Source organism: Equus asinus, chromosome 14 (assembly GCF_041296235.1).
Source record: "Equus asinus isolate D_3611 breed Donkey chromosome 14, EquAss-T2T_v2, whole genome shotgun sequence".
Taxonomy (NCBI): Eukaryota; Metazoa; Chordata; class Mammalia; order Perissodactyla; family Equidae; genus Equus; species Equus asinus.
This window is the reverse complement of record NC_091803.1, coordinates 47,398,242-47,424,673: the sequence shown is the minus strand read 5'-3', so window position 1 is coordinate 47,424,673 and position 26,432 is coordinate 47,398,242. Positions and strand designations below refer to the sequence as shown.

The 26,432-nt window shown below is 54.8% G+C and overlaps 1 protein-coding gene and 2 long non-coding RNA genes across 4 annotated transcripts; 1 reads left to right on the top strand and 2 right to left on the bottom strand.

Annotated features, from left to right (window-relative positions):
• LOC106826065 (uncharacterized) lies at nucleotides 1-7,279 on the bottom strand. Of its 2 annotated transcripts, none has more exons than XR_006513465.2 (3): nucleotides 7,007-7,279; nucleotides 3,322-3,520; nucleotides 1-379 (listed from the first exon to the last, which is right to left on the bottom strand). It is a non-coding gene; the product is annotated as an uncharacterized lncRNA (long non-coding RNA). The 2 variants fall into 2 exon arrangements; XR_001396805.3 differs by having other exon boundaries at nucleotides 3,322-3,509.
• Nucleotides 6,308-10,874, top strand: LOC106826064 (brain-specific serine protease 4-like). The gene is made up of 6 exons (XM_014833203.3): nucleotides 6,308-6,532; nucleotides 7,295-7,321; nucleotides 7,798-7,969; nucleotides 8,224-8,501; nucleotides 9,583-9,740; nucleotides 10,328-10,874. The coding sequence occupies exons 1-6, from the start codon at nucleotides 6,451-6,453 to the stop codon at nucleotides 10,586-10,588; spliced, it is 978 nt and encodes a 325-aa protein (XP_014688689.1). The 5' UTR covers nucleotides 6,308-6,450; the 3' UTR covers nucleotides 10,589-10,874.
• Nucleotides 9,737-13,007, bottom strand: LOC123276873 (uncharacterized). Its single transcript, XR_006513466.2, has 3 exons — nucleotides 12,769-13,007; nucleotides 11,285-11,317; nucleotides 9,737-10,127 (listed from the first exon to the last, which is right to left on the bottom strand). It is a non-coding gene; the product is annotated as an uncharacterized lncRNA (long non-coding RNA).
• Between the last annotated feature and the right edge of the window lie 13,425 nt (nucleotides 13,008-26,432).

The following is a 26,432-nucleotide window of genomic DNA, read 5'->3' as shown; positions in this document are numbered from 1 at the left end:
CACCTGTGATCAATTTAATTAGCCAGACATGAGGAGAAAATTATTGTGGAGGTGGGGGGGGGGGCAATAGAAAGGGTTTTCCATCCGCCAGAGGAAGGAGCATGTAGACTGGGAAGTCGGGAGTGAGCGTGAGGGGTTCTGGCCCCCAGAGTGAACAGTCCAGTGACATTTCTGTAGGAAGACTGATCACCTTTGTCTTCGAAGATTCCCAGCCAGCCTGGTGGGGCTTTTTCCATAACAATAGGAGTCACTGGGGAAAATGTGATTAGGAATTTCAGTGTGCGGCAACTTTTCCGAAGGAGGAGAAGGTTGTGAAGAAACCCTAGGAGAGTGCTCTAAGCTGTGGAAGGGAAACTCTGCAGGAAGATCACATAGAGACCTGCCATAGAGAAAGAGAGAGACCATTATTAAGGTATGGTGTAAGTACAGCTAAAAAAATGCCTGAAGGTCTTGGTGGACCACAAGAACCAATAACGCTCTGTATTCCAGGAAGACATTAGCCAAAGTGAAGACGTGGAGTCACCTAGCTGACACCTGGACCCTAGAAGTCCAGCCTTCGAAGAGTTAGACAGCGGGGCGCTCTGCGTTTAGAGAGTATGGGGTTGAAGAAGGGACTGGGGAAAAGGGATCCCTAAGACCAGAGAAGGAAGGCTGGACAAGGAGGGGGATGCTCAGCTCCCATTAAGGAAATGTCCAGAGGACAGGCAATGCTGTTAGAAGATGGAGAACATTTTATTCCCCAGAATTTTAGGTGGGGAGTGCCTGGACCACCCAGCCCAGGGTTGGCCAGCTAGAAGATGGGGAAGGGACTCGGCATGCGTGCTGTGTGAGGCTGGGTTTCTTGTGAAAGGGAGACGGGGCAGAGCTGGGATGGGCTGAACTGAGAAGGCCTTGAGGAGCCTGGGCAGAGGCAGAGGAAAATGTGAGGCCCAGGGGCATGGGAGCTGTGGGGAGGGCTCCGAGAGGGACCCGGGGCCTGGGACAGGACTGAAGTCAAGTTTGACTCAAGTCTCCAAGAGGCAGGGAGCCCCAGTGATATCCTGGTTCCCAGGACAGTTCAGGAGTGTGGTTCGACAGGAAGGACGTCCCTGCGGGAAGGTGACTAAACACCAGCCGTGAGCAGTGTCCTCCAATGTCCCTGGGGCCAGCCAGGCTGGGTTCCTGAAAACCATTATGATGCCTCGGAAAACCCTGCCTGCAGACGAGCACAGCCTGGCCCGTTGCTCAATGGGCACTCAGCCGTGCAAGGCTGCCAGCTCTTCACACCCGAGTAGCCCTTGCTCGCGTGGTCCCGACAGGCATGGGGTGCTGACTGATCCTCTTCACAGATGGATAAACTGAGGCTCAGGTTGGAGGAAGAAGCTACTGTTTTACCTGGCTGCTTTGGAGCGCTCGGCTTGCTCTGGGAGCTTAACTTGAGTCACCTGAGTCGGGGATGGGGCTTCTGTGCTGTCCCAGGCCCTGTGCTGCAAGAGCAGGAGATGCCCCAAGACCCAGTGCCCTAGCAGGTGTCGCAGAGTGGGGGTGGGCAGGCGGGGCAGAGCCACAATCTGGGCCATGCAGCCCAATGGGCCCAGTGTTGCCACAGATTTTGATGTTCACGAAAATGTGGATGTTCAGTTTTTTTCATTTTTTCAGTTGTAGTAAAATATACATAAGATTTAACATTTTAACCGTTAAGTGTACGATTCAGTTGCATTAAGCACATTCACAGCGTTGTACAACCATGACCACTATCCGTCTCCAGAGCTTTTTCATCTTCCCAAACTCCACACCTGCCCACTCGACACTCACTCCCCACCCACCGCCGGCAGCCCTGGCACCCACCAGTCTACTTTCTGTCTCTGTGAGTTTGACTCCTCCAGGGACCTCATAGGAGTGGAATCACCTAGTGTTTGTCGTCTTGAGTCTGGCTTATTTCACTGAACCTCATGTCCTCAGGGTTCCTCCATATTGCCACCTATGTCAGTACCTCATTCCTTTTCATGGCCAAATAATATTCCAGTGTGTGGATGGGCCACACGTCGTCTATTCATCTGGTGAGGGACACTTGGGTTGTTTCCGTTTTTGGCTACCGTGAATCATGCTGCTGTGAGCATGGGTGTGCAGGGACTCAGGCAGATCCTTGTACACTCATGTTCACAGCAGCATTAGTCAAAATTCAGATTTTAAAAATGTGTGGATTTGCCCAATTTGAAAAAAACAAACACAACCCTGCAGGTCTAACAAAACCCGCCGAAGGGCTGGATTCCACTGCTGGTTTGCAGCTCCTGTCTCAGAACACCCTGCTAGAGCCGAGAGGACTCGGGGGCCCCTGGGGTTCAGAGTGGGCTCCCACAGGCTCCCAGCTTCCCTGAGGACTTGTCTTCCCCATTCCCCAGCTCAGAGGGACCGGCCTCTCCTCGCAGCAAACAGCCTGCAGCCTCAGAGCCAGGGCCAGGACTTCATGAAAATCTATACCCCAGAGGAGAGAGCAGGTCCCACACTGTCATCGCGCTCTGCTGGGTTCCTCTCAGTCCCTCTCTCGGGATCAGAGGGATGCTGAAGACCTTAGAGGTCAGAGCACCCTGGGCTCTTACCTCCTGCTTTCCCCAAATCTCCAACCACGGGGCCCTTGAGCCTACAATGCCATGCTGACCTCCCCCCACTCGCAGTGAGAGCCGAACCCCTCGGCTGCAGGTCCGGACAGAGGCGCTGCCTAGGGTGACCAGACGCCTGGACGGTTGTCACTACATTACCTGCCTTGCTCGCGGGCACCTGCCATCCACATCTCTCCAGCTCCATGGTGGCCCGGGGAGTCCCTGCCCCAGGCTCACCAGGACACAACGCTGCCTCCCGCCCGTCTCTTCTCGCCCCTCCCTGCACCTCTGATCCAGGTGGACCCGCAGCGCATTCTGCTGAGCCGTCAGCCGCTCCCCCTGCCCTTAAGCAGACCCCTTTGTAAGGGGAGGCCCCGGAGCACCCTGTCCCTGTGCCCCGAGCCGGTTGGTCCCTCACACTGGAACGCTCTCCTCACCTCTTCTCCTAGTGTCCCCGACTTGTCCTCGAGAGCCCACTCCATGTCACCTCCACAGGGAGGCCCAGCCTGCGGAGCCAGCCCCCTCAGCCTTCATATCTCTCCTTTGCCACTGGGATCTGGTGGCCCCATCCACCTGAGCCTCTGCGTTTGCCCTTCCTGGGGACCAGGATGGGTCTCGGTTCCTCCACTGCTGTATCCTCAGCTCTCAGGGTGGCGCCTGGCACATGGTGGGTGCTGGGAGACTTCGGTCGGATGATGAGTGGTTGCCCCGTGCAGGTGTCTGGCCTGACCCCGGCACTCACCTCTGAAATGCGGTCGGTGAGGCCCTTCTTTGTGGTGAGCATGGCCAGCTCCAGCTGCAAGCATGCGATGCCTCTGCAGCCCTAGCCATCAGGCACACCTCGCCGTGAAATCATCAGTGGCCCTGGGGTGGCCTGGCAGGGACACTGAGCAGCGGACAGCGGTGGGGGGCAGCCCATCCATCTCGTGCCTGGTGAAGAGCTGCTGAGTCAGGGTGCCCAGCGGGCGCTCAGTAAGGAGTTAGTTGAATGAATATTGAATCACACCTGGGTCTGCACTGCCTGGGTGTTGGGGAGCCGGTCTTGGGGACTCCTGCCCAGGACTTGTGCCAGGAAGTCTTTGCTGGCTTTTCCAGACTTCCTCTGCCTCCTACCAAGCCCTTCTCCTTGGGGCCCTCTTCCTGGCCACCATCTTGGGGACAGTAATATCTTGGGGCACATGCCTACCCCTTGGGTCACCTGGGCAGCAATCCAAGTCTTACAAAAGGCAGGAAAAGCTGGAACGGAGAGGAAACTGGAGAGGCAGGAGGTTGGAGCAGTTGGTCCCCAGTGGAATCCCTCAGACTCACCTCGTCCATGCTCATTTATTCATTCAACAAGCATCCGTCGAGACCCAGTGTGTACCAGGTACCAACCTAAATCCTGAGGATCCACAAGAAGTCTCCTCAAACCATCCCTCCCCTCAGGGGTCGCAGCACACAGCACCCAACTTTAGGGTCCATACCCACACCCCTCTCCCCTGTTCCCTCCCCAGTCCCACGGCCTCTGTGCCCACCCCCACAACACCTTGCTGACATTACTTGCTCATCTGCCTCCCACCCCAGGGAGATGCTTCCTGCCTGAGAGTATGACCTGTCTTATTCACCATCATGTCCTGGCACCTGGCACAGGGCCTGGCATACAGCAGGTGCCAAATAAACGCCTGTTGAGTGAACTGGGGAGGCCAATTCACCTTAGTTTCAGGAAGGGAGTGGGTTGGGGGAGCATGAGAAGCATGGCCAGCCATGGGGCACAGAGGCAGACCCAGGAGAGTGAGCAGGTGAGGAGGGGGCGTGCCCTGCCCCAACCTAGCTGGCATTTCTGCTGATGCGGGCCCCGTGGAAACTGCCATCACCTTGGCCGCTGTTTTCCTGCAGTTTCCCTACCCCCATCCTGGGATAGAATAATGCATCAGCTGGGGGCTGCTGAGGGCTCCTGTGTCCCATCTTTGGCTTGTCCCTGGGTGGTGGGGCAGGGGCCTGTCCTTGCGTGATGGGGCAGGAGCAATGGGGTAGGTCTGGCCTGCAGTTTAACCCTGAGTGCCTCCTGCCCTCCCTATGAAGCAGGGGCCAGGAAAACACACCAATGGTCCTTTTTGGTGCAGGGAGACTGACTCTTGCAGACTCTTGGAGCCCTGCCACCACCCAACCCCTCACAGCCCAAGAAGGTGGGCAGCTTGGGATCCCCCCAACCCAGCAGAACAGGAGCTGACCAAGCTGTGGAGCTCAGGAGAAGCTGTGGCGGTCTGCCTGGGGGCGGGGGGGTGGGGGGGGCGGGGTACAGTGAGGATCCACCTGCTGCAGCCCCCAGCCCCTCCCAGCACCCCGTCTGTCTGCACCCCAGCCCCACGGGGCACTCACTCCCTCTCTCCTCTGAGCCCAGCGCCGGATCTCCCCTCTGCTGACCCCCATACACATGCCTCTGCAAGGTCAACTCCAGCTTGCTCTCCAGGCTTCCGTTTCGAGGTCCTCCTTTTCTAGGCAGCCTTTGCTGGCCCCTCGCCAGGGTCAGGTGCCTCCCCAGGCTCCCAAGGCCCCAGCACCCCATCAGTAGGACCCTGGGTGATAATCATCTGTCCACTGGACCGAGCTCCTTGGGGCTCCACTGAGTCTCTGTCAGTCGCTTGTCTCCAGATTCTGGGTTCAAATCCAGGCCCCACCACTCACCAGCTGGGGGATCTTGGGCAAGTCACTAAACCCCCTAAGTGGACTCAGTTTCCCCATCTGCAGAATGTGCTAACAATAAGGGAATCTGAGCATTAAAGGAGGTGATTTCTGCCTCCCCAGATGTAGGAAGGGCCCAGCACAAGGTCTGCTGATTAAATGAAGGAAGGGACAAAGATGCATAGTCTTTCTTGGAGAAAGAAACTGGCTCCTCCTGAGCAGGGTGGGGGTGTCCTGAGGGTAGGGCACTGAGTCAGGGGGACCTGACCGTGGCAAGGGGGTGCTCTGAGGGGAACCACCTCATGTTCCACATCACTGCCAGTGCAGCCCAGTGGCCCTTTGACCCCTAGGGGGAGTTGTGGGGGGGGTCCCAGGAGCTGGGGTGGGGTGTAGGACTGAGTACCCCAGCCCTTCCAGGGCAGCTGCATCAGTCACAGCCCCCTGAGCACCTGGCTGGCTCTGCCCAGGCTTCCCCAGAGCCCAGGTGAAGGTGAGTCATCGGGCATCTGAGTGACAGGGCCCCCAGGAAGGCAGCCCAGGATGGCGAGGCCACTGGGGGCCTGATTCACAGCTTTCCGGGAAGTAGGTTAACGGGATCCCGGAGCCCCGGACTGGCCCAGGTTTCCCGTTGAGTCATGGCAGGGTAGCCAGAGGCCCCTGGAGGCAGGAGCCGTTACTGAGTCTTAGGGCAGCCCCCACCTCCCCAAGGCCCTGGGGCCTCCCCAACACCCCACACCTGAGACCCAGGCCCTGGGGTCTGAGCGCCTTGCCTTCCACACTCGGAACCCCTTTCTTTCAAGCCGTGGGGACCCTTCTCTGCTACACCTCCCCCCCCAAGTCAATGTCAAGGCCATGGCCTAGACCACTGGGCCCAGGTCGCCTCGCCTGCCTCTCCAGAGGCCGGATCCTGGGCCCATAGCCGGGGTCCTGAGTCCCAAATCCAAAGGCCTGAGTCCACTGATCCAGACCCTAGGAAGGGGTCTCAGCTAGAGCCCCCAGACCCCCTAACGGCTCATTTCCTCCCCGCAGCCCCACCCCCTCCCCGTGACCTACAGCCCGGGTGGCAGGGACTGAGCCATCACTCGGGGGACTGGTCCGACGGCATTCCGCCTCTCAGGATAAAACCTGGGGCGACCTGCAGGCAGGTCTGCACACTCCTGTCGTGGCCAGCCCAGCTTCCCGGCCAGCTGTGCTCCCACCCCTACCCGCCATGGCGATTTCCAGAACTCCCCCAGCCCTGGGTGGGGGCTGTCTCAGGATCTTGACCCCCCTGCTGCTTCTGGCTTCCATAGGTGAGTCCCGAGGACCTGCGGCCCCTCCCTCCTCTGCGCCTCCGTCTCTGCCCCTCCAGGATCACTTCTGCCCGCCCTCTCGACCCAGCCGCCTTCCCTCCAGGTCCTCCCTGAATCCAGTCTCCTTTCCCCGCTCAGCTCCTTTTCTCCTGCTCTCCTCGCTCTCCCTCTCTCTCTTATCTGACGGCTCCGTGCCTCGGCTGCCTCTGCAGCTGTGAGGATTAGACGCACAGCACAGCGGGCGCTAGGGACAGGGCCTAGCGCACAGTGAGGCTCAATCCTCTTCGGCTCTGGTGGTTATTTATCATCTTCATCATCCTCATCATCTCCCTCCCTCCTGTCACTTGGGTCTGCACGTTTCAATCCTGGGGCAGCAGCATCCAGGCCTTGGGCCTGGAGGTGAGGGGTCTGGGCCACAGACGCAGGTCTGGGGGGGAGATGCCTGAGAGGGTAGGTGGGCTCCCCAACTCTTACCCTCAGTGTGAGACGCCCCAGGAGCTGGTCCCTCATCCCCCAGGCAGGCGGATGTGGTGCGGGCACAGGCTGGACAGGAAGCTGGTGGGAGGGTAAGGCACAGCTTCCAGCGAGGGCCTGAGGTTTCAGTCCGCCCTACCCCGGCTCCAGGAAATGCCCCGCCCTGATGCCTCGAGGGGTCAGAGCTGTGAGCCACTGGGGAGGGCCTCTGGGCACTGGGGGCCCCTCTCCACTGGGCACTGGGGGTTCCTTTCCACTGGACTGACACTTCCCTTCTCCTCTCCGCAGCCACCCTCGATGCTGCCTACACACCTGGTGAGCAGGAGCTGCCTTGAGGGGAGGGGGTGAAGCCTGAAGTGGAGGGCAGTGTCCATGTGTCTGTCTGTGGGGGGCAGGTCAGAAGGGGGTGCTGGGGTACGAGGGTGGAGTTGGAGAGGCAGGAAAAGAGGCCTGGAGAATGGAGCAGAGACTTGAGATGTGAGGCCTGAGAAGCTAAAGGAAAAGAGAAGTGGGCGGGTTGAGAACCTAGTGGAGGGGCAAGGCCAGCCAGAGAGGAGAGCAGAGGTGGAGGTGGGGTGGGGGTGGGGCGGGGGGCCGCTGGGGAGAAATAGCAAAGGATGGGGCAGGTGTGGGGCAGGAGGGAGAGGGAGCCACAGGGAGGTGGGTAGGTTGCGAGCAGAGGCCCCAGTCCGGGAGGTGGGTCTGGAGTCTGGAGGTGGGTGAAGGGAAGCTGGAAGGTGAAGGCCGTGGTGCCCGAGGGGACGACAGAACACAGGACCCTCCTCCAACAGCCCCCCCGGCCTGTGGGAAGCCGCAGCAGCTGAACAGGATCGTGGGCGGTGAGGACAGCGCCGATGCTGAGTGGCCCTGGGTCGTGAGCATCCAGAAGAATGGGACTCACCACTGCGCGGGCTCCCTGCTCACCAGCCGCTGGGTGGTCACTGCCGCCCACTGCTTCAAAGGGTAAGCACGGCTGGCTCCTCCACTTGATTCTTCAGGCTTCCTGTCCCCCATCCTGGGTTTCCCACATGGCCCTGGCTTCCAGGCCTCGGTCCAGTCTCGGGGCCCCTCAGGAGAGACCCTCCTTCTGCCCAGAAGCCTCTTTTGCTTTGCGGGGGCGTTCACATACATGCTGTTCCCCCAGACACCCCCTCCCAGACCCCTTCTGGCCACCTGTGGCTCCTGGCTAACCCAACCCTCTTCCCTTTTCCTTCTAGCAATATGAACAAGCCACTCCAGTTCTCCGTGCTGCTGGGGGCCTGGCAGCTGGGGAACCCGGGCTCGCGATCCCAGGAGGTGGGTGTCGCCTGGGTGCAGCCCCACCCCGTGTACTCCTGGAAGGAGGGCTCCCGGGCAGACATTGCCCTGGTGCGCCTCGAACACCCCATCCAGTTCTCTGAGCGAATCCTGCCCATCTGCCTGCCTGACTCCTCTGTCCATCTCCCTCCGAACACAGACTGCTGGATTGCAGGCTGGGGGAGTGTCCAAGACGGAGGTGCGGCTTCTTCCCCACCAGGCGGTTGGGGGTGGATGGGGACCGAGGGTCGCGGACACTTAGAGAGATAGGTACCATGGGGGCCACGGCTGGAGGCCAGAGGCCCAGCCAGCTAGAGACAGAAGAAAAGGCTGCAATCCAGAGATGTGAAGTCACAGAAATCTAGGTGGACAATTTTAGGTCATTTCTGGTTAAAAGGGATCTTGGGCTGTGTTCTGAGGCAACAACAGCCAGATCAACGAAGCTATTAAGTGATGTAGGAGTGGCTGAAAGGAGGCAGGTGTGGGGCCAAGCTGAGAGATGAACATGAAAACGGCCCTAAGACTCCAAAGCGGGAACAGGCGCCCTCTGGTGGCGGCATGCCACAACTGCAGGCAAAATTCCCAGGAGGAAACGCAGCCTCCAGGCCCGTAAAATCTGTCAAGCCAAGTGTGGAGGTTTGGAAATCATCTAGAAACACAAAGCAGATTAGACAAAGTAAGAGGAAGAAAATCAGAAAGAGAGAGAGATAGATGATAGAGAGAGACTGACTAAGAAAGGACAAAGTGTGAGAAAACGCCACCAGATTCCAGACGAACTAAGAGAAATGACACTGGTTTGGGGGTCTAGGGACCCCACTGACTCTGAAGTTGCAGCCAGCCTCCCCATGGGCATCTTTAGGGGCTCCTGTGAGAGCTGGAATTATGGGCTGGGGAGGGTCTACAGACCAGCCCAGGGCAGGGCGAGGGGGATTTCTCAAGTCCTGATAACAGTCAACCTTGTGTGGTCCTTTACCGAACACTGAACCTGTAGCTGTCCCCATGCTGCATAGCATAGAGCCTGAGACAGGAAAAGCCCGGACTGCTGATTCTAACCATTTCCTGGGCATAAGAGATCTTGTTAAAGATGCAGAATGTCTGTCTGCACGTTCGTGTTCCAATTCAGGAGGTCCAGAGGTGGAGCTATGGAATCTGGGTTTTCCACAAGCATCTGGGGACAGCCCGGCAGAGTTGATCCCTTAGCCTTTGAGAAAAGCCCGAGGGGAGTGGAAGCAACCAGGAGGAGAACTTCGCAAGCCTGACTCTCTTCTCCCTTCTCCCAGTGCCCCTGCACCACCCACAGACTCTGCAGAAGCTCAAGGTGCCCATCATTGACTCAGAAATCTGCAGCCGCCTGTACTGGTGGGGAGCTGGGCAGGGAGCCATCACAGAGGACATGCTGTGCGCCGGCTACCTGGAGGGGGAGCGAGATGCCTGTCTGGTGAGCACCCCACTTTCTCCCCCCCACCCCATCCCACTGAGCTGTGTCACAGCTCGCCAGGCCTCCCCCCAGAATCAGCTGTGACCCAATGGGCCCACTAGAAGCCTTCAGAGCCCAGCCTCAGCCATTCATCCATTTGTTCCAAGGTACCCTGAGTGTCTCAGGTGTGCCAGAGCCCACTCGCAGACAGCTTGCACTCTCCTGAGGGGTCCCAGACCCGGCCCCAGAGCAGCTCCAGCCGGGTCATCACGGTAGAGGGCAGCAACACAGTGTCATGGTCAACACTGTGGCTGGGCGGCTAAGGCCCCGGCTGCAATTCCTCCTCTGTTGCCCACGGTGGCCAGCCTGGCCAAGCCAGTTCTTCTTTCTGAGCCTCAGTTTCCCCATCTGTAAAACAAATAACAAAACTGCCTGCCTCATGGGCTGTGAGGGAGAAGGCCTCGCACAGTGTGGAGTTCGGGTGCAGGGCCTCTAGGATGGAGAAACGGGTTTCCGCGAAGGGAACCGTCTGCCACGCGCCGTGCAGGTCTTGGAATCTGCCCACTCCCTGCCCCACGTGGGTCCCTAACCTCTCCTCCTCTCCGCAGGGAGACTCCGGGGGCCCCCTGATGTGCCAGGTCGACGGCACCTGGCTGCTGGCAGGCATCATCAGTTGGGGCGAGGGCTGTGCGGAGCGCAACCGGCCCGGCGTCTACATCAGCCTGACTGCCCACCGCTCCTGGGTGCAGAAGACCGTGCAAGGGGTGCAACTCCGTGGGCGCTCGCAGGGGAGCGGGCTCGCGGGGCGCCGAGGACGGGCTCCAAGGGCGCTGCGCGCTCCGAGGGCCGTCCAGGGCCGTCTGGGTTAGGAATCTAGGGGGACAGGGCGGCCTGGGACACCCCAGCCGCCTGACCACGTGGCGTTTCCTCCGTTGTAAATAAGCCATCTACCTCCGGGGGGCGCCCGCGGGCCGGCGCCGGACCGCCTCCCCGGGAGGCCCCGCCCCCGCCCCGCCCCCGCCCCGCCCCCGGGCTGAGGCTCCACCCCCGGCGCCCGGAGCGCCTTCGGGTAAATACATGTTAATAATTTTTACAGTTATTTGTAACCCCGCCCACATATCTTATTTATTCCTCCAACTTCAATAAATTATTTATTCCCCAGTTCTTGTTTTTTCTCGGATGTGGGGACATTGGGAAGCAGAGGCCCATTTGGGGTTAAAATGGGGACAGCTGGATGTCCTGCCCACCTAGGGTTCAACATCCCAGCCCGCGGCCTTTGCACTTCTCTTTTGTACTCCCCTCCCACCAGGCCGGCCAAATGGAGAGGAGGCGGGAGACCCAGCGGCCGACCCAGAGGCCGGCCTGCGAGACCCAGCTGGGCCACGTGGAGGGCGGGAGGGCGTGGGGGCTGCAGGGCCGCGCCTGTTGCGTTTCCAGAACAGGGTTGGCTAGGAGAAACCCACCCGTATGAGAGTGGGGTACCTCCTCCCCGCTCCCCTCAAAGCCGTGTCTCCTGGATTTGGGCCGAGGCAGCCACGCTTCGGCACCTCCAGAAGCTGACTCACCAGGTGATTCATGGTCGGTTCTCCGAATCCTCCCTGCGGAGGAAGGAGCAAAACAGTGAGACAGTAGGTCCTTAGGCCCTGCTGCATCACAGGCCTGAGTCACCTCGCCTGCCCCCACAAGGATGGGGGTGACAGCGGCGTCCCAGGCCGCGAGGACATCATCCTGCCCTCCCCACACCCACTCCTCTGCAGCCAGGCCTCTGGTCTCCTGGACCAGCACTGTCCCTCCTCCCAGGGCCCGGGACTGCCCCCTCCCGGACCTGGAGCCCTGTCCTGGCCCAGCTGGGCTTCCCTGCAACAGGGGCAAACGCCCATCGAGGGTGGGGTCGTCCGTGTGGTGAGTATGAACCTCTAAGCGGTTCACACAAAAGAGATTCATTCTAAAACAGAGTCGAGAAACCAACTGGATCCAGTCATGCTAAAAAAGAGAGAGGATGACTCTGCTACAGTGTCTCTAACCAGAAATGGCCAGTGAAGGGGGTTTGGAGAAGGAGGCACAGGTTTCGTGGGTGGTTGGTTGGTGTCCTGTTTCCGGAGGACGGTTCTGGACGGTTTGTTCCTATTGTTTGGATTACGCTTATGTTGTTCCCAGATCACAGTAAATGATGCGGGGGTGGTTTTATTAAAACACAAACACTAAACTGGCCTCCTGCTCACCTGGGACCAGCCTGGGGAGTGAGTGGGTAACAGGTGAGGGCCCGGCCCCTCCCGTCCGTGACCTCGGCCCTGGTGACCTGGCGCTCTACTTCTCCCTCCTCTCTCGCCTTCAGCGCCGCTCCAGCCTGCGTTTCTTCTCTCGTCTCCCTCCCCCTGTTGTTTCTCCTCCTTCCTGCCTCTCACTCTCTGTCCCTCGGTTTCCCCCATGCCTGCCTGTTTCTCACCCCACCTTCTCCCTCCCCTTCAATAAGCAGAGGACTCTCAAATGGCCTCCTGACAGAAGCCCCTGGGAAAGTGATGCCTAGGAACATCTGCAGGGGTGCAGAAGTTGCCCTGTAGATGGCAGGACGTTCCCGGGTGAGGGTGGGTTTCCTCTGAGTTGGGAGATGAGCCTCCAGGGAGCCCCCAAGCAGAGGGCACCCTTCCGCTCTCCTCTATGAGCTCGAGAGGCAGGCTGGGCCTTGGAGTCGGGAGCTGGCACCTGGCTCCCAAGTGTGGCAGGTCAGCCAATGACTCCTCCCCGAGCAGAGTGGGGGGCCCAGGAAGTGGAAATGCAGTCAGCCCAGCCCTGGCAGGGCCCACACCAGGATCACAGAGAGGCCCCTTTGCTCCCTGGTTGGCGCTGTACCCAGGAACATGCCCCGGGTCTGGACCACTCTGCCGGTGGTGCTCACTGCTCTGGCTCCAGTGACACCACTTGCCTGTGGGGGCTGCAGACAGAGACCCTTGGGCCTGCCTGGCTGTTCCTCAAGGGGAAGTCCCATGGGGCCCAGTGGGAATGGAGCCAACAGTGCATCCTGGGCTCCCGGGCAGAAGTCTCCACTCACCTTGACCTCCCACGTGGAACAGCCTTTTGCAGAGCTCTCCTCACCTCCCCAAGGGCAGGGGTGGGGATCATCTGGCCACACTGACAGATGTCATTATAGCAGGAACCGTCTTAGCTGCAGGCTGTGAGGTCTGGTTGCTGCTCCTCCACACTGCTCCTTCCTCAAATCTTTAACCCCTGAGACTTTCATTCCCATGCCTGGGACCTCCCCCTTCTCCACTTGGCGTCCAGAGCAAGTGTGTAAAACCCGCTTTTAACTGCATGACTTCCCGCAGTGGCGGACTCCTTTGGTTGGCTAAGGCAACACCCATTCCAACACCCCTCCCTTGCTTCCCCCACCTTAGAGACTGGAAAAGCTAAATGCTCACTTCTCAATTCTTCCACATGGTCACAAGTACCTATGGGACTGAATGTTGGCTAATGAGATGGAAGCAGATGTCTGATGGGTGGTTTCTTGGGAAGATTTTGTTTTTTCCTGATGAAAGGGTCATATTCAGCTGGCATCACCCTTTCCCACCTTCCTCTTTCTTCTAGTCTTGGATGCAGATATAATGCTTAAACTTCAGCAGTCATTTTATCACCATGAGGCTACAAGTTGTGCTAAAATGACAGTGAACAAAGATCTAGAAGCCATGGATGTGAGGACATGGTTGAGGTGCTGCCCAGTCCTAGACAGCTGCTTCCATCTACACTTTTTGTGTGGTTCTAAGCCACTGTTGGTCAGATCTTCTTTGACTTGCAGCTAAATGCATTCCCATCTAACATACCTGCTTCAAACCTTCTGTTTTAGATTTATAGAAAACTTTTTGGTTTTTTTCCAGAAGATTCTTTTTGTTATTGTAGAAACAGTATGTCGGATCTCATCAGTACAATCACATTTAAATTATCCAAATTATGAAGGCTTTGAGCTCATACCTGCCCACAAGAATTTTAAATTTTCAAAGAGTGCCTCTATTAGTTTCAAGCGTCCCCAGGTTTTTGTGTCACGCTTATTCAAGAACAAGTCTTTTCTTTCTCACCTTTCCTGCTCGAAATCTCCTAGTCGGTGTTGCTGCCCAGGAAGGCACTGGAAGGAGTGTTGCCATGGCCCCTGCTGATGGAGCCCTCATGAACTCACCAGTCTCCATGCCAAGGGCACCATCTCCCCAGGCTCCTCAGACTTTCTGGGCTGCGCGGGGTCCCACGTGGAGGTGGAGAGAAGGGCTTTCCCAGCTCTGAGCCACACTTCGTTACCTGTGCCCAGATGGCTGTGCTCACAGTATCACAAAGTTGCTCATGGAAATGTCCCCTCACTGGGCCCGTGCGTCTGATTTCCTGCCAGCAGCTGCTCAATCACACACAGGCAAACGGGACAAATCACGGTTTGCAGGGGTGCGGCTGTCTCCACCCGTGCTGAGGGGGAATAATCGTTCTCAGAGCAAAGCCTGCCTTGCTGGCTCTTCCTCATCCTCCCACGTCTAAACGATGGGTTCCCCAAGATCGGCACTGGGGCTTCTTCTCCCCAACTTCACCCGCTAATGCTCGCTCCCTGGGTGATACCAGCTGGCTTCGTGGTTTATACCCCATCCATAGATGGTGACTCCAGAGCACTAGGTCCCGTTGACTACCCAACATCCCCATGTAAATACTGTATAGACATCTCGACCTTAACATGACCCAAAATGAATCTTGATATTCCTTCCCAGACCTGCTCCACTGGCAGCGTTTCCCATCTCAGCAAAAGGCAAGGATCCCTCCTGCCAACTGCTCAGTTTGAAAGACTGAGCGCCCACAAGGCCAAGTGTCCGCGAGGACGCAGAGCCGCTGGAACTCGCCCCACAGCTGGCGGGAGCGCAAAGCGGTACAGCTCTGGGGGAGAACGGGCTCTTTCTTGTAAAGTTTAGCATACACACAGCAACCCTACTCCTAAGATTTACCCAACAGAGAAGAAAACACCTTCACCCAAAAAGCCCTCTGCAAATCTTTATAGCAGCTTTATTCAGAATTGGCCAAAACTGGAAACAACTCCAGTGCCCTTCAACTGGTGAGCAGATAAACACACTGTGGTCCAGCCACTCAGTAGAATCCTACGCAGCAAAGAAGAACAGACTGCACCCTACGACTTGATGACTCTTAGGAGCGTGACGCTACAGGGAGGAAGCCAGACCGAAGAGGCCCTGTGCTGTAGGACTCCCTTTAGAGGATGCTGTGGGGAAGACAGAACTGGACGGACAGACACCAGAGCAGGGGTAGCCGGGGGCTGGGGTCCAGGGAGGACTGACCACCGAGGGGCGTGGGGGATCCTTGCACCAATGGAACTCGCTCCGTATCTTGATTGTAGTGGTGGGTACAGGACTGGAGGCATTTATCAAAACTTATAGGACTATCCATTAAAATGGTGAATTTTACCCTGTGTAGACTATACCTCCAGAAGCCCGATTTAGAAAAACAAAAACAAAAATGTGGAGTCCTCCTCGACACCTCTCTTTCTCTCATTCGCTAAATCATCAGCAAATCCCGTCGGTTCTAGTCTAGCTTCGAAATATGTCCCAATCTGGCCCCTTCTTCCCACACTGGCCCAGGCCACTCTGCGCCTTGTCCTGGATTTCTGTAACAGCCTCCTAACTTGTCTCCCCGCTCTGCTGCCGCTCCCACCAGTCTGTTCTCAGCACAGCAGCCAGAGTGGTTCTCTGAAAACCTCAGTCACAGCATGGCATTCTTCTATTCGAAACCCTTTTGATGGCTCCTCATTTTGATTGGAGGAAATGATGCCATCTTTCTGGCCTCCCTCTCACCTCCCACCTCCTTGCTCTCTGAGCTCCTGGCACTGGCTACCCAGCTGGATTGGGAACATACACAGGCATTCTCCTGCCTCAGGGCCTTTGCATATGCAGTTTCCTCTTCCCCCGCATGACTGCTCGGCCCACTCCCTCACTTCCTATAGATCTCTGCTCAAATGTCACCATGTGACCATCTTGTTTGCAAGAGCAGTGTACCCTCCCTCCCCTCTTGCCTCTTTCCTTGCTTTCTCTCCTTCCAGGACGTTTATTACTACTCAACATCCTATGTATTTTACTTGCTCTTTGTTTATCGTCCCCTCCCAAACACAAGCAAGTGGAAGACAAGCCTTGTCCTGGCAATCGTTGTATTCTGTCATTCCTGTCTGTTTACTTGACTCTCTTTCCTGAGAAATATTCCGGGTTTATTAGGGGCTAGACCTTCGTCTTGTCCACCTCAGTGTAGCTGGTGTCCAGAGCAGGGGCCTGGCAGAGAGCAGGTGGTAATAACTGTTTCAAAAGTCAGTGGTAGTGAATACGAGCTATTTTATCAGTTCGCTGGACAATGTGGACCTCTTTCGCTTTTCTGATTAATCTCTCAAACACCACACTCTCTCATCAGCAGAAGTCTGTTCTCTCTTGAGACCGCCCCACTCTGTCCAGGGATTATCCAAGAATCCTGGGGCTTCCTCAGTCCGCAGGGGCCAGTCCTACAAGAACTGGAAGGTCCCATCATTCCTTCAGTCCAGTTCGGTTGCTCGGGTCAAGGTCCAGTGGTGATGCTGAGGAACACGGGCCCCACATCCTGCAGGGGCTCCCGCCAGCCCGGCCCTGGTGTCCGCAGGTGGGATCCAAGGATGCGGGGCTTCACGTCATAGCCATGGTCTGGTCGCTGTTTTCCAGAGCAGGGAGCTTGAATGGCCACATCCAAGGGGGCTTCTAGCCCCGGCCACATGCTGTGTCCACCCTTAGGCACTCGAGTTGACCCTCGACCACTCAGGGAGAACCACCTTGGGTCCTCGGGGTTGCTTTCTGCTAACGGACCCGATTGGGACGGTCCCAGTTCATCAGAGGGATTCTAACAGGATCAAACCTCACTAAATTCGACTTCGTGACTGGCCTCTCCCTTGTGTTTAATTCAGCTATTGTGTACTTCGTCTACCATTTGGCTTTCCTCCCATTTCCTGTTTTGCTCTCCTGTTAGTGGGTTTTGCATTCACCCCCTTGGTTGGTTTAGGTTCCCTGCCTGTGAGGAACAGCTTTTCAATTTCCTGTTCTGTGACGGTCCATGCTCCAGGAAATGCTGCTGACACTTGCTGTGCTGGCGCTGGTTGTCGCCTGGCCTCAGTATCGTGGGTGTAACCAAGAGATGTGACTTTAATCCACACGCTGGAAGTAGGGCCGTTTCACTGGGGCCTCCATAGAGGCGTAATGACAGAGCTCCTTTTATATTATTTTTTATTTCTCAGAGGTCCTTTTAGACTTGCTCCGTGGCCCTGTGCAAATTTTCCCACGCATCGCTCAGATGTGCGCATCAAGGCGTCTCGGGAAGGTCTGCTCAGGCTTTGAGGGTCCCCAAACAAAGGCTCCACCGCCTCTCTTCCCACGACGACAGTACTCGCCATCCTAATGTTAGCGCAGCGGAGGGGCTCCTCCCGAGGTTCTGAACCACACACGTCGCTCTCCAGTGACACGCGGTCCCAGGTGTGAGCCGAGCGGAGGCGGGCATCCTCGCAGATTTGACCTCACATCTCACTTCCAGTTACAAAATGAGCATCTGGCGGTTTCATGTACGTCAATCTATACCTCTAACTGGGTGACCCAGGGGCTGGTTATTCCCACTCTGGATTTTTGAAACCAATTACGATTTTTTTTTCATTTTCACTTTTTAGTGTGTTTCTTTTAAAAGATAGGGCATTAGAAATACCTGCAATACCGTTATCACATTAAACAAAATGGACAATAATTCACTGACAACAGCACATGTAATTGGTGCTCCTGTCTCCCGGCTCATTCTCTAATGTTCACAGGGTGCTTGCTTGAACCAAGATATAAATTGTTACAGAATCAGTTTTTAATAGATAAAATGATGACACATACAAATATAAAATGAACATGTTTCGATGTTTTTATTTAACTCATTAATTAATGAGGGAGCTAGTAAGACGTTACAACTGGCTCAAAGGGGAATTCAGAGTAGATGCATCTATAGGCCATCAGGAATGTCGAAATTCATTTGCTTGATAGATGCAAAGCTAGCCTTGTCCACTGGGGCGGGGGGGGGGGGAAGGTGGGCGGGAAACCCATTAAGTTCCAAAGGCTACATTCATTTGCACTGCCGTGGATAAGGATGAATAATGAAAAGCAACACGATATCTTGGAGCATGTGAGGAAGCCATTTGGTTTAAAACTAATTCGGCCTGACCTTGTTTTTCCAGAAAGACCTGACGTGGCCTGTTGAGCATGCATCGCCCATCTACAAGGTCCTAAAGACAAGAATGATGTCCTGAAAGATAGGGATGTTGCCGCCCCCATATCAGCATTTCTTTAAGGATAAGCATTTCCTACCAGAAACTAAGGATTAATTACTGACCTACTGTGTTCACCTTGTGACCACTGATCTGCTGTGCCAGCTAAGCATCTCATGACCATAGTGAAAGAGATGCTCTTGTCATATGTGATGTATAGTCTTTGTTCCAAGATGGTATATAACCACTCTGTGCGCCCTGCCTCTTCAGAGAGCCTCCTTCCTTGGTGAAGGTAGTTTCTCCCGGGCTATCGTCCTCAAAGCTGGCTCAGATAATAAACTCCCCCCAATGGCGATTTATAGACTGATTATAGATTATTTGCATCAACAATAAGAATCGCTGGCAATGCCATTAGTCATCTACAATTTGCAGAGCCTGAATAGCTCAAAGACAGGGCCCACACAGCATCAGCAAAGTGCAAGGGCACACCGGATGACCCACGCAGGCCAGGGATCTTTCCGGTCCATTGCAAAGTTGTTCACAATTGCCCCTTACAAAGTGAGTGTACTCACCCAGGAGGTTGTCACAGGTCTCCCAGCCCTTTTATCCTATAAGCCCCCCTCCATCATTCTTCTTTTTTCTTGTCATGTTTTGTGGAATAACTGGTCATTTGTCCTTTATTCCTACCATCTGGATTTCCCAATCTGCTCAGGCTGCTGTAACACATCAGGGTCTCTGGAGGGACCAGTGTCCTTGCCCAGCCCCCGTGGCCAGCAGAGGACGCACCCGGGCACCTGGGATCCAGGAGTCCTCACATGCCCGTCCTCCCTCCCTCTCTCCAGGTGACTCAGGGGGCCACTGGTCTGTCCCATCAAACATACGTGGACCCAGGTCAGGATGGTAAACTGAGGATGAAGCTGCCCTTGGCCACACTGGCCTGTTGTCTACAGCCATGTGCAACCTACACAGACTGGATTGGGAGAACGCTGGCTGAGTCTCACTCAAGTGCCTCCGGGTTCCTCCCTGCTAGTGCGCTGGCCTTCCTTTGCTTGGGGCCCTGTGAACCGTGACTGCTGGAGTCCAGGATCACCTTCTGGTGAGGTTTGCAATTCAGGAGGCTTGGAGGTGACACACAAAAAATGAATCTCAAACGAGGGTTTGAAGGTGACATCCTGGGAGGTTCTCAAAGGACCCAGGGCACAACACGACTCTGCTGGCATCGTGAGTCGTGGAACAGCTGGCGCTTTCACTTAAGCCCCTTGTGGGGACGTGCGCACTCTGGGTGAAGACCCTTCATCCATGTTAACCCCTCTAGTCAGGCCACAAGTGTACCGCGTCAGGGGGAAGCAAGCGAGGGACAGAGAGGGGAAGTGACTTGCCCAAGGCCACAGAGCCACAAAGTGGGGAGCCAGGATCCAAAACAAAATGGGCCAGTGCAGAGCCTGTGCTCTTAACTACCTTGCCACCTGCCACGGGAATCCTGGCACCCCAGCCCAGGCCATCACCAAAGGCAGGCTCTGCCTGAGCTGGGAAAGGGGCCCAGGCTCCCCTGGGACTGTGTTCATCTTCCTCAGCCTGGACCAGCCCTGCTCAAGCAGCATCCAGGACTGGATCTGACAGCCAATTGTTCGTTACTGGTCAGCGATGAGCTCAGAGTACAGATTGAGAATAAAGGTTTAGAAAACTTTTAGAGTAATTTCACAAGTGATTTTTAAATCAGCTTTATGGAAGTATAATTTACATGCAGTACCTGACACCCATTTTAAGGGTACATGTTGGTGCCTCTTGACAAATGCAGAGTCCATGTCCCCAACACCACAATCGAGATGCAGGGTGTTTCTGTCATCCCCGGAGTCTCTCTTCGGTCCCCTGTCCCACCTCCTGGTCCCCAAGCCACCACTGATCTGCCTTCTGTCTTTCCTCGAGTCTCACATACATGGAATCTTCCAGTGGGGTCTTTTGTGCCTGTCTTCTTCCACCTCAACACGGCGTCCGTGAGATTCATCCACGTGGTGGCGTGTTTCTTGGTGCTGGGTAGTATTCCGTCCCATGGATAGACCACCGTTCCTTCATCCATTCTCCTGCTGACGGACATTCGGGCTGTTTCTCCTTTGGGGCTATTACCAATAAAGCTGCTATGGACAAGCAGGTACCAGTGTTTGGGTGGACATATGTGTTCATTTCTGTTCAGTCAGCACCTAGGAGTTGAATGGCTGGGTCATAAGTTAGGTGTGTGTTTGATTTTTTTTTTTTTTTAAGATTTTTATTTTTTTCCTTTTTCTCCCCAAAGCCCCCCGGTACATAGTTGTGTATTCTTCGTTGTGGGTCCTTCTAGTTGTGGCATGTGGGACGCTGCCTCAGCGTGGCCTGATGAGCAGTGCCATGTCCGCGCCCAGGATTCGAACCAACGAAACACTGGGCCGCCTGCAGCGGAGCGCGCGAACCCAACCACTCGGCCACGGGGCCAGCCCCTGTGTGTGTTTGATTTTTAAAGACACCAGCAACTCCTTTCCAAAGTGGCTGCACCATCTTACGTCCCCACCCGCAGTGTGTGAGGGTTCCAGTTTCTCCACATTCTCACCAACGCTGGCTGTCGTCTGTCTCTTTGATTCTAGCCATCTTAGCGAGGGTGGAATGGGATTTTCATTGCGGTTTTAATTTGCATTTGTCTGATGACGAATGAGCATCTTCTCATGGGTTTATTAGCTATTCACATATCTTCTTTTGTGATGTGTCTCTTCATATCCTTTGCCCATTAAAAAAATTTTGGTCTGCTTATTGAGACGTAAGACTTCTTTATTCTGGCTACTAACCCTATGACAGAGTAATTCTAGATTTGTTGAATCTATCTGTATTACTATGAAAAATGTAGGTGTGTATTATATGTCTTAGTCCCTCTAACCCGTTTTTCTACTAACTCATTTTGATTATATTTTATAAAATTACGTGTCATGAGTGGAATTGTCTCCTCTCCCCAAATTCATGTGCTGAATTCCTGACCCCCAGCACCTCAGAAGGGGACTGCATTTGGAGGTGGGGCCTTTAGAGAGGTGACTAAGGTAAAATGAAGTTGCACGGGTGGGCCCTGCCCCAGTTTGACCGCCGTCCTCACAAGAAGAGAAAATTGGGGCGCAGACACGCGCCGAGCACAGAGGGGAAGACCACGTAAGGAGGCGGGAGGAGATGGCCACCTGCAAGCCAAGGAGAGAGGCCTTGGAGACTCCAACCCTGCTGACCTAGAGCCTTGATCTTGGACTTCCAGCCTCCAGAACTGTGAGAAGAAAAATTTCTGTAGTTTAAGCCCCACCCCGTCTGTGGCATTTGTTTCAGCAGCCTGAGCGGAGTAATACAGTATCTGACCGTAGTAGATTGAAAAATAGTCCCTCAGCCGGGAAAGTTTAGGAAGCCCTGCCCTGGAGAGTTTCACCTGGCGTTTCTTCCACACGTACTTGCAGTTACGGTTACTGCATGCCCTGGCTTCCTTGGGACAGTCTTGAGTGATGCTTGTCCCAGTGTTATTATTAATACTCCCGTAAGTGTCCCAAAAGTCGGACGGTAAGTTATATAATTACCCCAATAAGGACTCAGCCGACCCAAGGGCCCCCAGACCCTGGAAGCCCCGGGACTTTCAATCTCTGGCCTCCTTGTGTGGTCACATGGCCACCTACTAGCGATGTTAGGATCGCCCAGCCCTGGCCAGTGTGTGTCCGCCACCCCCACCCTCCCTGCTGGTGACCAGGAGCCGTCTGCAGGGGCCCTGGGCGCCATCTCCAACTTGGTGGCGGTTGCCCTCTGGCTGTGTCTTAGAAGTAGGGACAAAGCCATGCGTGTCAGAGCCGGGTCAGCACTTTCTCAGAAGCACACGTTTGGGAACTCTTACCCTCTGGTCACACACTCACTTGGCCTTCCTTCATGAGACACAGTGGTTCTGCTTTTACTCTTGTGTGCCAGAGGGCTCCGGAGAGGACCACCCACTCGGGCCGGGGACCCACATCCCCGTGGCTGGGAGCCTGTGTCCCGCCGTGACCCTCCCCTCCCTGGAGGTGGCTGTCAGGAACATTCCACAGAGGAGGGCCAAGAGGCCTGTCCAGATTCAAAGCCAAGAGCTCAGGACTGACCGGAGTTGTCAGCCCTGGGCAGAGGAAGAGGATGCAGGGAGCAGTGGACGTCAGCCCTGCAGCCTGTGCCCTTCTGGGGACCGGACAAGCCCGGCAACCTCTTAGTTATGCTGGGGAGGAGACTGTGCGTCTGTGGGTATATGTCTGTCCATGTGTATGTCTGTGTGTATCTGTGTGTGTGTCTGTGTGTATAAGTCTGTGTGTGCTGTGAGTGTGTGTCCCTCAGAGCCCGTCCTCATTTCATGGCAGTCGACCACACAAACTGCTCAACTCCCAACCCCAGGGGATGCCTCCTGAGCCCCCTCCCCTGCCCACTTCTCCCAGTGCTGAGTTAGAAGGAAGGAGCCTGAACCAACAAAAAAGCCAAAGAAAGATTTTCCAGCCCATCCTTGACTGCAACACAAACACAAGCCCCCTTTGTCTTCTCTTTCCCCCGCCGCCTCCAGAGGTGGTGTTTGGAGAGGATTTAGAAGACTGGCAGTTCTGCTCTACCCCCAGCCCCGGAGGATTGCAACAAAGGCGATTCTCTTGGTGCCTCAGGGGTGGGGGTAGGGGGTTGACGTGGGTCCTGGTGTCAGAGACATGTGTCGGGGTGCAGGTGTGGGTCCTGTGCCGGGGAGGTGGGGGAGATGGGTGAGGGTCCTGTGCCTGGGAGATGGGGGGCGGCTGGTGTGGGCCCTGTGCCTGGGAGATGGGGGGCGCCTGGTGTGGGCCCTGTGCCTGGGAGGTGGGGGAGGCAGGTCTGGGTCCTGTGTCTGGGAGGTCGGGGGGTGGGGTAGCTGTGGAGGGAGTACGGCGCATCTCCTCTCAGCATCTAGCTGCCCGACCTATCCCAAATAGAAAGCTGAATGTCTTTTAAGGGCACCCCCCAGATGGCTGGCCAGTCCGTGCACCCTGGTGGGCCGCTGGCAGGCCCTAGGACTGGTAACACTGCCCAGGGACAGGTTAGGGGCCGGAAGTTGCCCAGTCCAGTGTTGTGTAACAAGAAACAATTCTTGGCCAACACACAAACATCCTTCAGAGCTGAGCCAGCACTTGGAGAAGGAAGTGGTTCTAATTCACTGAGATGCTCTGGAAGGCTGACAAGCTGACTTCTGCCCAAAGGCCAGAATGTTTGGTCAAGGATGAGGAGCAGGAACCAAGCGCAGGGTAAACAGTCCCTTCCTCAGCCTGGACCCCAGGCCTGGGCCTTATCTCTGACCTTTTGCAGTGAGTCATTGCAAAGGACTCCACAAGGCCTGAGCAGGCTGAGTGCCCAGAGCAGTGGAGAGAAACCTGCAGCAGCCTCTGTGCTGTGCGAGTTTTGAAGTGGCTGGGCACTAGGGGTGCAGGGACACCCCGGAAAGGACATCTCTTCCCCCCATGATGGTGGGCACTGAGCCAACTCCTGAGCTGGGGGTGCCGCAGGGATTGTGGGGTTTGGGTTTAAACTCCACAACTCACTGGGAGAATTACTTCAACTCTCTCTGCCTGGGTTTCCTCATCTGTAAAAATGGGAGCTTAATACCCACTCCACAGGAGTTTGTGAGGATTAAATGAGGTAACAACTGTGAAACCGCCTGGCATCAGGCCTGGCTCCAGACAGGTGCACGATGAATTCTAGAGTTCCTTCCAGCCATCCATTCTTCTATCCGTCCTTCTGTCCATCCTTTCATCTGTCCTTCCGTCCTTCCATCCACCCCCTCATTCCAGAAAGATCAGAGTCACGGGAGACTTACTGGCAGACACACAGAGAACACTTCAGCAGAAATCAGTTTCCACAAGCGGCGCCTGGGAACCAGGCCCTTTCACCACAGAAGTTCTCATATTGTCTAAACCTGTCTGCTCTTCCCCCTTCCCCAGCCCTCTCAATCCTTAGCTGCAAACGGCATCCTCTGGAAACACCAAGGTCTAGTTTCTCTAGTCTCTTCTTTCGAGTTTCAAGTCGCCCTGAGCAAATTTTTTTTCTGAACACCTCTTCTTGTCCTCAAAGACATTCTTTCTTCCCTAAAACCAACTTCAATGGCTGGATATCCTGTTTATCAAACGTAAACCCCTTTATATGTCTAAATGCAGTTAAAATACTGGAAGTAGATACGTCGAAATGCTGACAGTGAGCGTGTCTGGGTCATGGGGCTTCTTCTCAATTTAGATGTATTTCTTCAGTAGGCACATATGACTTTCATAATGGGGAAAAGAATATTTAAAAATTACACTTCATGAAAGAGTGGATTGCAATTTCCATTCCCCCTCTCCCTGCTGCCAAATTGTGTTTTCCTGTTTTGCCAACTTTGGAACATTTGAAGTGTTTTTAGTCTGTTTGTCGAAGGACCTTTACGTCAAGGTAGCAGGGACATTTCTGACTTCAAATGAGAAAATGAAGACCTCAGAGAAAAATCCATCTTCTGCTTAACAGGAGATGACCCTGCCCCTAACCACAGCAGCTTGCATTTCCCTGTGGGCTCCATGAGGCCCCTGGGTGAACCCAGGCGAGAGGAGTGGAGCCTGGAAGTGGGAAGGAGCCTTCTTTTGCTGTGTTGTCCATGACTCATTAGATCCTCTCTTCACCCGAGGCACCGAGACAACAGCCAGAAGGAAGGAGTTCAAGATAAAAGATAAACAGCTGGGCAAAGGTTTGGCGTGAGACATCACAAAAGAAGATATATGACTGGGCAATGGACACACAAAAAAGTGCTCCTCATTAGTTACAGGATGTCCCAAACATCAAAGATTGACAAGGCCAAGTGTTGGCAAGGATGTGGAGCAACTGGAATGCTCGTACATCACTGGTGGGAATGCAAAATGGCACAACCACTTGGAAAGCTGTTTGGCAGTTTCTTACAAACTTAAACACACACCTACCATGTGAGTCATCAATTCCACCCCTGGATATTTACCCAAGAGGAATGAAAACAGAGGTCTATGCAGAGATTCACGCACAAACATTCATAGAAGCTTTATTCATCATGGTCCCAAACGAACAACCCAAATGTTTGTCAACTGGTAAATGGGCAGATAAAATGAAGTATAAATGAAAGGAAATGCTATGCAGCAATAAAAAGGAACAAACTACTGAAAAACAGATAATATAGATGAATCTCAGAATCATAAGGTCCAATGAAAGAAGCCAGACACAAAGGAGCACAGATCATGTGACTTCATTCATACGAAATTTTAGAAAAGGCAAAACTAATGCTTAGTGATCAAAGCAGATCAGTGATTACCTGCAACCAAGCTGGGAGGGGACCGAGTGCCAGTGGACATGGGGGACTTTTCTGGGGTGACAGAAACCTTCTACATTTTGAGTGTGATGGTAGTTATCTAGGTGCATACATTTGTCAAAACTCATCAAACGGTACTGTTAACATAGCTGCATTTTATTGTATGGACATTACCCTCAGTACAGCTGACTGAGAAAACACAACAGGAAAACTCAGAGAGAACACAGTTGAACATCGAAACTCCATAGAGAGCTGTGGGACCTAACTTCAGAAGAACCAGATGAAACCAGAGGACATGTGGGCAGATAAGACAGCATGAAGTAGAAAACACTTGCATGCAAAACACGCTTACAGTCATAAAATAAATGAGATAAAATATCGGGAGTGACTGCTTTATGGGAACGGGGAACGGGGTTTCCTGTGGGTAATGAAAGCTTCTGGAGCTGGGTGGTGGTGACATTGCACAACATTGTGAATGGACTCAGTGGCACTGAATTGTACACTTTAAAACAGTAAAAATGGTAAATTTTATATTATGTGTATTTTACCATTATAAAAATATTTGTCAACCTTGTGCAACATATGAATTGATGTGGAAAATATCTGAGAACCCCTCCTTAGCTGGAAAACTCAGAGAGATGGGGACCAGGATGAGAGAGAGAGAGGAGCTCAGAGAAATACTCCAGGGCCAAAGGCATGGCAGGAGGTGGGAGGTGGGGGCGCACAGACCCTCGGCCTTAAGGCTTAGAGCTCTGGGGAGATGGACCCCGCTCAGGTACCCCCGCCAGACTCACATGGGGTGAGAGGGAGAGGTACTCCCCTCAGGAAGGGCAGACCAAAGCAACTTCCATGGTTCTCACCTTGGCCAACTGAAGTTTGGGGCCAGATAATTCTTTGTTGGGTGTGGGGGGGACTATCAGTGCATTGTGGGATGTTAGGCAGCGTCCCCCTCTACCTACCTGATGCCAGTAGCACAGGCCAGTTGTGACAACACAGAATGTCACTAGACACAGCCAAATGTGCCCTGGGGTACCATCAACCCCAGTGGAGAACAAGTGCTCTAAGCCAAGGGGGTTCATCCCACCCATGGGAGAATCTGTGACTCCCTCAATAAAACTCAGGT